Source organism: Ursus maritimus, unplaced genomic scaffold (genome assembly GCF_017311325.1).
Source record: "Ursus maritimus isolate PB19 unplaced genomic scaffold, ASM1731132v1 scaffold_22, whole genome shotgun sequence".
Taxonomy (NCBI): Eukaryota; Metazoa; Chordata; class Mammalia; order Carnivora; family Ursidae; genus Ursus; species Ursus maritimus.
In genome coordinates this window covers 25495041-25507816 of record NW_024424675.1, presented here as the reverse complement: position 1 = coordinate 25507816, position 12776 = coordinate 25495041, and the positions used below count along the sequence as shown (strand labels likewise).

At 40.3% G+C, this 12776-nt stretch overlaps 1 protein-coding gene across 2 annotated transcripts in view; it reads right to left on the bottom strand.

Annotated features, from left to right (window-relative positions):
* Nucleotides 1-12776, bottom strand: part of PHF20 (PHD finger protein 20) — a 145213-nt gene that overhangs the window by 41229 nt on the left and 91208 nt on the right. For both annotated transcript variants that reach the window (XM_040638250.1, XM_040638251.1), the window contains one exon: nucleotides 3632-3910. In XM_040638250.1, the coding sequence (XP_040494184.1) occupies nucleotides 3632-3910 (279 nt within the window). The remainder of the gene's footprint in view (nucleotides 1-3631; nucleotides 3911-12776) is intronic.

Sequence of the window (12776 nt, the reverse complement as noted above, 5' to 3'; positions counted from 1 at the left end):
GTACACCCATACAATGAAATAATGACAACTGTTAAAATGTCATAGAGCTAGGAGCACCTGGGTGGCTCAGTCGGTTGAGGGTCCAACTCATGACTTCTGTTCAGGTCATGATCTCATGGATCGTGAGGCTGAGCCCCACATCAGGCTCCACATTCAATCAGACTCCACACTCAGCAGGGAGTCTGCTTGAGATTCTCCTCTCCCTCCCTCTCTGCCCTTCCTCCATCCATGCTCTTGCTCTTTCTCAAATAAATAAATCTTAAAAAAAAATAAATAAATAATAAGGTAGAGCCTCATACCTACATTGATAGGGAATGATGGCCAAGATACCTATAATGAAAAAAGCAAGTTGCATATGATACTGTGTAAAAGATATTTTCTATTTAGACATATATGTGCTTGGACACGCACAGAAAATATTTGAAAAAAGTTTGCTAAACAAAAATAGTCACATCTGCAACGGGGGTGGAAATGCCAAGGGAAGGGAGACCTTTTCCCTTAGTATTCTGTGGTACCAATTTCACACCAATCATATGTCACTTTTATACTTGGGGTTGGGGAGTACAAAAATTATAGATTCTAAACTTAGAGCCACTGAAATGGAGTGTCTGGAGAGCAGGACCCAAAAAATCTGTATTTTAACAAGTAATCTAGGGACGCCTGGGTGGCTCAGCTTATTAAGCATCTGCCTTCAGCTCAGGTCCAGATCCCAGGCTCCTGCTCAGCAGGGAGTCTGCCTCTCCCTCTCCCTCTGCCCCTCCCCCTGTTTGTGCTCACCGTCTCTCGCAAATAAATAAATAAATAAATAAAATCTTAAAAAAAAAAAAAAAAGTCACCTAGTGTGACTCCCAGGCAGCTGGATTAGCCACTGCTCCAGCTGAGACCTGGGCCAGGTGGTATATGGGGTAAGGGGAAAATCTCAGTGACAGATCCCTCAAGTTCTAAGAAATAAGGCTGCCCCCAGAATTAAACATGTATTCAATGGCAGAGAGATATAAACTCACCTAAAAGACAGAACGGCCACCAAAGCCAGCAGGATTGGCCAGTAATAGACATTAATATCCATAAGGATGTTAAATGATCCCTAAGGAATCAATGTTTGGTCCTAAATGAAACAAGGATCACCCAGGCAAGAGAATGCTCCAGTCTGAGAACTAAGCCAGTCTTTATTTCTTTGTGCCAGGAATATTCACAACCAAGATCTCAAGCAGAACAGGACTCAGGTCTCTTTTGTAATGCCTAGAAAAGAGCCTGGCATATAATAGGCATTCAGTAAATAGGTGCTGAATGAACAAGTCAATCTATTTTAGTCTGAGGCATTTCTAACTCCAGTGTTCTAACCCAATGCTCAATAAGCAATTTTCTCTTCCCACACAGGTCTGAACTGGATACGGGAAACGAGTTTTGACAAATAAATAGCTGGCACTTGGCCTTGACCATCATCTATTGCTATTTGGTTCATACCAGCCTGCTCTGAGAAACAGCCATCCACTGGTGGGTACCTGAGCAGGACTCTGGTAAAGTCACTCTGGTGAGTGCTGCCATGCCCTGCCGCCCTCCATGGCAGGAGTAGTCTCCTCCTGGGGGACTACTGGCCAGCTGGCCTTCCTCAGGCACCCCCTATTAGCTCAATGCTTAGGCTCCCCAACTGCGTGCTAGACTGTCTACAGCTGAGCGTATTAGAGCTGCATGGCCGATACAAAGGCTACTAGCCATATGCAGCTACTGAGCAACTGAAATGTGGCTAGTCTGAATTGAATTGTTCAGTAAGCATAAAATACACACGAGATTTTAAAGGCTTAATATAAGAAAATATAAAATAGCTCACTATAAATTCTTATACTGATTACATGCTGAAATGACAGTATTTTGGATATACTGAATTAATAAAATACATTAAGAGTAATTTCACCTGTTTCTTTTTACATTTTAAAATGTGGCTATGAGGGCACCTGGGTGGCTCAGTCATTTAAGCGTCTGCCTTCAGCTCAGGTCATGATCTCAGGGTCCTGGGATCAAGTCCCACATCGGGCTCTGTGCTCAGCAGGGAGTCTGCTTCTCCCTCTCACTCTGTGCTCTCTCTCTCTCTCTAATAAATAAAATCTTTAAAAAATAAATAAAAATTAGAAAAATAAAAATAAAATGTGGCTATTAGAAAAAGTTACATGTGGCTTGCATTGTATTTCTAATAAATAATACATCACATATGGCTGAGAAACTCCCACCCTATCTTCACAACATGGCTGAGGACTGATCTCTCACAGGGTCAGAGATCACTTTAGTTAACATGGCCTGACCCACTGTCCTGAAACCTGATTTCATACTTTCTTGGGAACAGTAACATGTCCTAGGAGTTCCATATAACATTTAATACCTATTTATTTTGGGGTGCCTGGGCAGTTCAGTTGGTTAAGCATCCAACTCTCGGTTTTGGCTCAGGTCAAGATCTCATGGGTTGTGGAAATGAGTCCTATGTCGGGCTCCTCACTAAGCAGGGAGTTTGTGTGAAAGATTCTGTCCCTCTGCCCCTCCCCACCTTCTCTCAAAATAAATAAATAAATCATTTAAAAAATACCTATGTATTTTAATGGAGAAGTTATAAGCCAAAAATATAATAATGATGTTACAATTTCAGGTAAAAAGAAGCTGAAGAGCTTGCAGAATTTACTGGAAACTCATTAAAAAGGCTTCTGTAGGTACCTGGCTGGCTCAGTCAGTGGACCATGCAACTCTTGATCTTGGGGTCATGTGCCCCACACTGGACACAGAGATTACTTTAAAAAAATAAATAAATAAATAAAAGGCTTTGGGGCACCCAGGTGCCTCAGTCGGTTAAGTGTCTGCCTTTGGCTCAGGTCATGATCTCAGGGTCCTGGGATCAAGTCCTACATCAGGCTCCCTGCTCAGCGGACAGTGTGCTTCTCCCTCTCCCTCTGCCTGCTATTCTGCCTGCTTGCATGTGCTCTGTCAAATAAATAAATAAAATCTTTTATAAAGAAAAAAAAAAGGCTTCTGAAATTCTCCCAGAAACACGTAATTTTTCAATTTGTAAGTTTTAGAAAAAAATCTCCAAAACAGCTCTTTGTAATAGGACATGACCATGAGATTTTGTGGTCATCCTTACTACCACCATTGTCGTTTCTATGCAAAATAAACAGTGCTGTTAGAAAATATCTTAAGTTGCAATTAAAATGAAATTGAACTCAAATTTGGAAACAGCAAGAGAATCCCACATATGTTTTAGTTCTTTTGTTCTTTTGCCCTGCTAGCAGGGATGGAGTAGGTTTGGAGGATGGAGTGACTACACCTGGCTTCTGAAGGAGCTCCCTTTCCTTGACGGTCCCCACTCATACCAGGATTATAGGGGCCTTCAAAAGCTAAGCGACTTCTCAAGGAACCTTGAGCAGCAGGAGGCCAAGATAAGAATAACAGTTAGGTATTTGTACTTCCTCCAGCAGGGCCATAGCCCCATGATGCAACTCCTGAGGATCACTTGGCATTTTCAATCTTCGAGATTCAATTGGACCAGACCAACCTAATGCCTTCTTTTATGTCAGAAATGCAAGCAGTGTGACCTGAGCAACAGACAGTCCTCTATAATATAGATACAACACAGAACCAAAATACTTACTTGGGGAGCTGGCAGAGACCCGCTTCCTGGTCAGGCTCTCCTGGTTGGCCTTGTCTGAAGCTGACGAGCCCCTTGTTTGGACATGCCTCTTTCCTGGGCTCTCCTCTGGCTCTGGTGACTTCTCCATCCCGTGGAAATACTTCATGTGATAGTGCAACAGCTTGGCCTTGCGGAAAAATTTTAAACAATCCACAACCTTGCACCTGAACTTGTGATCTAGGTCGACAGCTGGTGCTTTACATGTCACAAAATCATCTGTTTTCTTAAATGTATTTGTTACTGAAAAATAAAAAAGAAACAAAAACAAAGATCCCTTATGCTTCTCCTAGTTTCTATAACATATGCATTAACACATGGCAACAGAAAGTGAAAGAGCAGAATGCATATGTAGCTGGAGACATCAGACAGCCATTACCTCCCCAGATTACTGTTTGGAGAGAATGGATACAACTTCAGGGCAAGTAATATAGATTCAACCATGATTCATCTTCTGAAAGAAAAGATCAACATGTTTTTTGTTTGTTTGTTAAGCAGCCATACAAGTTCTCAAGGTTGTAGACTGTGGGGAAAGAACAGGGGAAAATCCTTAAAACAATCAAAAAAATCAGGGACCCAACCCAGCACTTACTACTCATGAGTTGGACCAGATTCAGACTTACTACCATCTTGATACTTGCATGTGTGGACAGAACTAGGGAATATTCTGGTTGGGTGTCTTTATGAAACCAAAGGAATCTCACAATGGTTTCTGCACAAAGAGAGTGTAACTGTTACAAAGGTTTTTGAGATTTTGCTATTGTGTACTTTGTGCAAAGGGACTCAGAGACAGTAAGAAAAAAAAAAGACAACCAAATACATGAATCTTGAAGGCATGAGGAAAACTCAGGAGTCAATGATCAAATTTAAAGAGGCAAAAAAAGTTTGAAACGCCCCCCAAAAAACCAAATAAACAGAAGGCAATGGTCTATCATGTATCAATGACAAAAAATACAGCTGTCACAAGGAATTCATGTATGTTGGAAACAGTTTATTGAAGATTCCTTTCACAATGCCCTCCCCAATGAGAGCAATCACCTTAAATTCAAATTCTCCTACTCTACTTGATTAGGGCACCCAAGAATATCCTGAGTGGACCTTTCCTGAGTAAATCAAATTTCTCCTTAATGCAGTGTTAACAATTTCCATTAGAAGCACAAAGCATACTGAACCATTGGTAAATATCAGGATTACGTTTTCAAATACCATACCACAATCACAAGAAACAAAAAAAAAAATTTTAAGCTCAATCTAAATCATACTCTATATTTCAAAATCAGCACTAGGGTATAATTACAAAGCTGGTAATGCTTGATGATCTGACAGATGCCATTGTATGGGCAATTTAAACAAATAAAAAATTATACATCCCAAAGCAGAATGACTTAAAATCACTTTCTATCTATAACAAGAGATAAAAGAAAGAGGTTCAAATCAATAAGATGCACTTAAGAGAAGAAAAGTAACATGAAATAAAATGGAATATATAGACAAATGGTTGCACTGGAAAAGCATGTCAGTGGAGAAATTCAAAACTCAAACTTCCAATACATCCTAAAATTATTTCTTAAGAGAAATTACAAGTGATTTCTCTGGAATTTCCTCCTGTTGGGCCTATTAAGTTAAACTGTATGAATTTGCCATTTTTGTAGATTAAGAAGGTTAAATATTGGCTATCTCATACAGTTCAACCTAATAATCCCTTTTTCCATTATGACAGTCTCAAAAATCACTGCAGACAAGGGACGCCTGGGTGGCCCCGTCGGGTAAGAATCTGACTCTTGGTTTCAGCTCAGGGCCGTGAGATTGAGCCCCATGTCGGGCTCTGCCCTCAGTGCAGTCTGTTTGAGATTCTCTCTCTCCCTCTCCCTTTGCCCTTCTTCCGGCTTATGCTCCCTCTCTCCCTCTCTAAAATAAATAAATAAATCTTAAAAAAAAAAAAATCACTGCAGACAACTCCACTTACCATTACATGAACAAAGCTAAGGTCCAAGTCAGAGCGCATCAATACCTCCTGCCACCACCTGAGAGCTACAGTAGTCAAGTTCAGCCAGAGTAAACTCATACATCGTTTGGCCTGTGTTTGCAGCCCTGGTTGATCATGATGAACTTATTTTATAATGGAAAAGAAGAATGCCAAAATGCGAACATCTTTGAATTTAAAAAAAATTAAGAGTCGAAAATAATGAGAACTTTGAACCAATTCCATGAAGAATTATCATTCTCTTTATTCAAAAACCCTGCACCTTTGTGTACACACAACTGGCCATTTGCATAAGGCAAAGACAGGACAGTGGTTAGAAGTGTGGGTTTGAAATCATTAGCCATCAGGGAAATTCAAATCAAAACCACCTTGAGATACCACCTTACGCCAGATAGAATGGCAAAAATTGACAAGGCAGGAAACAACAAATGTTGGAGAGGATGTGGAGAAAGGGGATCCCTCTTACATTGTTGGTGGGAATGCAAGTTGGTACAGCCCCTTTGGAAAACAGTGTGGAGGTCCCTTAAAAAGTTAAAAATTGAGCTACCCTATGATCCAGCAATTGCACTACTGGGTATTTACCCCAAAGATACAGACGCAGTGAAGAGAAGGGCCATATGCACCCCAATGTTCATAGCAGCATTGTCCACAATAGCCAAACTGTGGAAGGAGCCGAGATGCCCTTCAACAGATGACTGGATTAAGAAGATGTGGTCCATCTATACAATGGAATATTACTCAGCTATCAAAAGAACGATTTCACAACATTTGCAGCAACATGGACGGCACTGGAGGAGATAGTGCTAAGCAAAATAAGTCAAGCAGAGAAAGACAATTATCATATAGTTTCACTCATTTATGGAACATAAGTAGTAGGAAGATCGGTAGGAGAAGAAAGGGAAGAAGGAAGGGGGGTAAAAAGAAGGGGGAATGAACCATGAGAGACTATGGACTCTGGGAAACAAACTGAGGGCTTTAGAGGGGAGGGGGTAGGGGATCGGGATAGGCTGGTGATGGGTATTAAGGAGGGCACGTATTGCATGGCACGCTGGGTGTTATATGCAAGTAATGAATCATAGAACTTTACATCAAAAACTTGGGATGTACTGTATGGAGACTAACATAACATAATAAAAAATTTTTATTAAAAAAAAAAAAAAGAAGTGTGGGTTCGGGAACGCCTGGGTGGCTCAGTCAGTTAAGTGTCTGCCTTTGGCTCAGGTCATGATCCCAGGATCCTGAGATCAAGTCCCATAATGCTCCTTGCTCAGTGGGAAGCCTGCTTCTCCTTCTGTCTGCCGTTCCCCCTGCTGTGTGCGCTCGCTCGCTCTCTCTCTCAAATAAATATAAAATCTTAAAAAAAAAAAAAAAAAGAGTGGGTTCTGCAGCTGAACAGCCTGGTTAAAATCCTAACTCCTTTACTTACTCCTGCCTCATGTTCCTCATGTACAGGGTGAAGAGATTAATGGCAACTACTTTATAGAGTTGTGAGCATTACAGGAATTACATGCAAAGATCCTAGAAAAGTAACTGGCACATACTAAGCGCTCAATAAATATTGGTTCTTACTACCATATAGTATAATTTTGGACTTATAAACAAATAGGACTTGTGAACAGCTTTTAAGGAATTAACCTGCTCAGGAATTAATCTGCAGAACAACAGAAGTCCCTACTACTCTCAGCCTTACTGCACGCTCATGCTAGAGGCAGTGTGGTATAATGCAATCAGCTCAACTTTAAATCCCAGCTCTACCTTTCATTAGCTGTATAAATAAGCTGTACATATTTTCTAAACTATTCTCATTCAGTTTCTCATCTATAAAAGAGAATAAATACCACCTATTTTAAAAGAGTCGAGAGAAGGCTATAGTATATGTGCTTGGCACAAAGCTGGTCATTTCAAATATTAAATACATCTTGATAAACAGGCTTACATTATTTATGGAATGTGGCTGGAGACAGCTATTATAATCATCAACCACACTGAAACATTCCTTCAACCAGCCCTCATAAGCTCTGACTGGGGACATATCACTCTGTAAGCACTCTGTTTTTCTGCATCCTTCTAAAAATGTGAAATCCAAACCAACCAGAAGATTCCTAGTATGGCCACTCAATAAGATTATTACCCCTACCTTTCAGAACATCATACTTTTACTAATGCAGCCAAGGGGTTTTATAAATTTGTTGGGTTTTTTTAATAATCACATTACATGGTGCTGAAAAGTACCAGCTTAGTCCACCAAAATCCTGAACATTGTGTTGTTTGCCTTTTTAAAACATGAATTACAGTGCATTTCCATTTTCCCCAAATAGTTTTGTCAAACTACATATTGGAAGTTACACATTTATCCCTAACAAATTCCATGAGATTATTTTAGTCCAAGAAGTTTATAACTCTTGATTCTGTAATTCTATATATTTAGGTCTTCAGCTAAATTGTTGATAAAGATCCAGTGGGACAGAGCTGAGGATAGCCTCTGGATAGCCTTCAGGCTGACACCAATCAATTAATCTACACTCTCTCAGGTAGAACTGCCTGAGCCAATTCAACTTCATCTATGCGGATTCCCAATGCACTCATGCATCTATCTCCTCCAGGATCAGAGAGAGATTTCAAGAAATATGTGCTCAAACTATCTGCTGAAATAAAGATTCACTTGGTCTGACGGTGCTATAGATCCCCAAAATTAATATGTGAAAACCTAATCCCCAATGTGATGGTTTTTGGAGGTTGGCCTTTGGGAGGTGATTAGGTCATGAAGACAGAGCCCACATGAATGGGACTAGTGCCCTTATAAAAGAGATCCCAGAGAGTTCCCTTGCCCCTTCTGCCACATGATGACATAGTGAGAAGACTGCTGTTTACTAACTAGGAAGCAGCCTCTTACTAGACAATGAATCTGCTGGCGCCTTGATCTTGGACTTCCCAGGCTCCAGAACTGTGAGACATAAATGTCTATTGTTTATAAGCCACCCATATTCTGTTATAGCAGCTTGAATGGATGAAGACAGTCTACCGATGCAGTAAGCTTCTCAAAAGGAAGTAAGTTTAGTGTGGCAGAATAAAAACTCTTCCTCCCTAGAAGTAATACCCTGGGTTTCTCACAGCTAAGCACAAAGTAGGAACAGCTGGACCTCCAAAGGTAAATAAGCATGGCACTCAGGTGGGCCACCTGCCTCTAAGAGGTGGTACTAGTATCACAGCAGCTCAAGTAAACAGAGAAACTCCCCACGAGAGAAGGCACTGCCAGGTGTCACTGTCACAAAGGCCCTGGCCAAATCAAGAGCTCTTTTCAAAATGGTAACATCAATGAGACAAAATGAGTCACTGGTTGTTGCCTAAAGGAGTACATATTTAAAGAAGAATGATTTAAGAATTATGAATATTCAAACACAGAAGTTTGATAAGTAAGATTCCCTCATAAACTCAACTCAGTGAGAATAAACTGACCATTCCAATTATAAGCCTGTCAATAATCTACCTTGCAGTGTCGAGAAAAACAACATAAGCATCAAGGTGAGAAAAGCAGCAAATAAAGTATAAATCAGTTATGGAAAACAGCCTTTGACAAAATCTGATAAATTACAATTAACTATAATTTTGGATCCACAAATCAAAAAGTAGATAAGAATATAGTAATAAGATAATGTTTATGCTAACTTTTTAAGGATGATAAAATATTTGGGACATGTTAAATGAAAATGAAACAACAGCAAAAACAATAAACATCCCAAGACTTAAGTAATCACTTCCTTTTTAATGAAGACCTTGCAAACTGTACTATTTTTAACCCAACTAATTTTAAGAGATACAGAAAATGGTATCTTCCAGACTGCATAATTTTATCTTAGTTTTTGTATACAACAGCCAAGACAAGCCTCTGTATGCAAAATGAAAGCTGCCAATTCAGCCAGTGTAGGTCACATGGTTCCCTCCGTTTGGGATACCTCTCTCACTTACAAACCAAGCCTTGCTCATCCTTCAAATGCCACCTACTTGCATAATGCTTTTGCCTTGGCCTCTCAGCAGAAAAGAATCTACTCTGCCTTCTCTGAATTCCCATTAAGTACTTCATGTAAAATAAATCTTGTACTATCTATCCCTTTCTATCTGTATTACAGTTGGTTCTGCTCATTCTTTCTTCTAAATGCTGAAATGGGGGACATGCTCCATTCTTTACTTCTATGATACTTATCTTGGTATACTACAACATTAAACAAGAGAGCTGGCCTCTCCAAGACCATTTCCTCACCAAATGGGAGGAAAAATACTTATTTCACAAGTCTCCTACATATTTCCTTGAGGTAATAGAAGAGAAAACCCATTATTAACTACACCAAGTAACTTGAACATTAGTTGTCATCATGGCTGTCACTGATCTCATTGTTGGTTTTTTTTAAAAAAAATCAAAGTTGTGGGGCGCCTGGGTGGCGCAGTCGTTAAGTGTCTGCCTCTGGCTCAGGGCGTGATCCTGGTGTTCTGGGATTGAGCCCCACATCAGGCTCTTCCACTGGGAGCCTGCTTCTTTCTCTCCTACCCCCTCTGCTTATGTTCCCTCTCTCGCTGGCTGTCTCTCTCTGTCGAATGAATAAATAAAATCTTTAAAAAAAAAAAATCAAAGTTGTGCATAATCCCTGCCATGGGTCCGTCTATTAGTGGCACAACCTGAAAATTTTAACATTTAATTGCCCCACTTTATTAATCAAACACTCAAGTTTGGTAACAAAAGCATAATAGGAACAACAAAATGATGCAACCAGCAAAATATTTTACATTTTCAAAGAATTTAAAAATAGAATATGGGGGGGGGGGCGCCTGGGTGGCTCAGTTGTTAAGTGTCTGCCTTCGGCTTAGGGCATGATCCCGGCATTATGGGATCGAGCCCCGCATCAGACTCCTCTGCTGAGAGCCTGCTTCTTCCTTCTCCCACTCCCCCTGCTTGTGCTCCCTCTCTCACTGGCTGTCTCTCTCTGTCAAATAAATAAATAAAATCTTAAAAAAAAAAAAAAGAATGTGGGGCGCGACTGGGTGGCTCAGTCAGTTGAGCATCTGTCTTCGGCTCGGGTCATGATCTTGGGGTCCTGGGATCCAGCCTGGCATCAGGCTCCCTGCTCAGTGGGAAGTCTGTTTCTCCCTCTCCCTTTGCCATTCCCCCTGCTTGCGCTCTCTTGCTTGCTCTATCTCAAATAAATAAAGAAAATCTTTGAAAAAAATAAAAACAGAATATGTACGGCATAACTATGCCAAAGAAAACCCACAAGAGAAATATAATGATAAAAAAAATTACATAGAATATATACAATACAGCAATATAAATAATGGCAACCCTCTGGTTACAAGACTTTGAGTAAAAAGAAAAACTGTTTTCTACTCTTCCATGCTTTAATAAGGTATAATAGCCATATTATCTTCACAACGGAAAGAACAACACAGTGCTTTTGTATTTCTATATTATCCTACTCTCCAGAACAGTGTTCCTGTGGCAAAAGAAGCATGGTGCTAAAAGCATGGCCAAGAACTAGGAAAGCCACTGGCTGCCCAAAGGGCCCACTGGACCACACACAGTCTGCGTAGATCCCAGGTCTCTCACAGGTGTGTATTTCCCAGTGGGAGTTTATCTGGATCATATGGCACCAGCCAGCTGAATGACATCATCCACTCTGGGATACTACTGTCCTTTGTCAACAAGGGAGCAGTTACTAGGAGACAAAAGGCAGAAAATATGAAAATTAAATCCTCAAGGGAGCCTGGTTCAAAATCTAAGGTTAATCGAATTACCCTTTGGGTAGAAAATAAATCACTGGAACCAAGTTACTCCTGTTTTTGAAAACAATATGGAAATTAGTATTTCCAAGTAGTTACTGGCATTATCACTTAAGTGCTCTGTACTCTTCCTCATGTTTAATAGACTTTTTTTTGGAGCAATCAAGGCAAAGCATAGAACTCTCCCCTGGGATCCAAGGATCAAAATCCCAAGAGTCACCCTTTGTTTTTGCCTCTCCCAAAATTACTACTATATGTTGATATATGCAGAGAAAAATGGTCCACAGAATTTGAATTTGCTTTTAAGAATAATAGCTCTAAGGAATGTTTTCTTTACTTCTGGGAGGAGGATAGGGGAAAATAAATTATAAAATGTCTCCAAATAATCCCTGCCTCCTGGTGTTCACATCCATGTGTAATCTCCTCCCCTTGAGTGTAGGTAGGACCTATAACTTGCCTCTATTGGAATAAGCAAAGGTGATAGTATGTCACCTTTCTTGAAAAAAAGTTTTGTGATTATATTATGTAATATTTAACATCTATCTTACTAGCAGGTATTCTACTTTGAAGGCTTGATGAAACGTGCTATGTTGTGCGCTACTCTATAGAGAAGCCCATGGAACAAGTAACTAAGAGTGCCAGCAAGAACTGTGGCCCTGAGTATGACAGCATGCAAAGGACTGAATGGTGCCAACAACCATATGAGCCTGGAAGCAAATTCTTCCCCAGCAGAGTTTTCAGATGAGAACACAGCTCTGGTCAACTCCTTTCCTGCAGTCTTGCAGAGGACCCGTTAAGCTCTGCCTGGATCCCTCGAGCACAGAAACTATGAGAAAATAAATGTATTGTTTTAAGCCACTATGTTTGTGGTAATATTGTTACATAGCAGTAGATAATTTAGGGCAGGATCAGAACCCTCTCGTTTTCCACATACTTGAGTAATGTTTTTATACTTTCCCTTTTATGATAAACATCCATTAATTTTATACTAAAAAAAGTTTTTAAACTATGTTTTCTGAAACATGGCTTAGAAATAATATCCTATTTAACCCTTTTTAAAATACCCATTACCAGAACCTCAAACCTCATAGTTAGAGGATTATGATGGTGATATTTAGTCTCATTGACCCATACCCTGGCATTCCAAGCCCATGTCAATCTAAGTACCACCTTTCCAAACTCATCTCCCATTAATCCACAATGAGGCCTCAGCAGCTGCCTAGCTAGCCCAAACAACTGCTTCATGCTCTCATAGCTCACACCTCCACTCAGGCTTTGCCCTCTCCCTGACATTCCTCCATGGCTTGGCCAAATGTTCACTTCCATCCAAACTCAGCCCACTCCCCATGCGGGAAG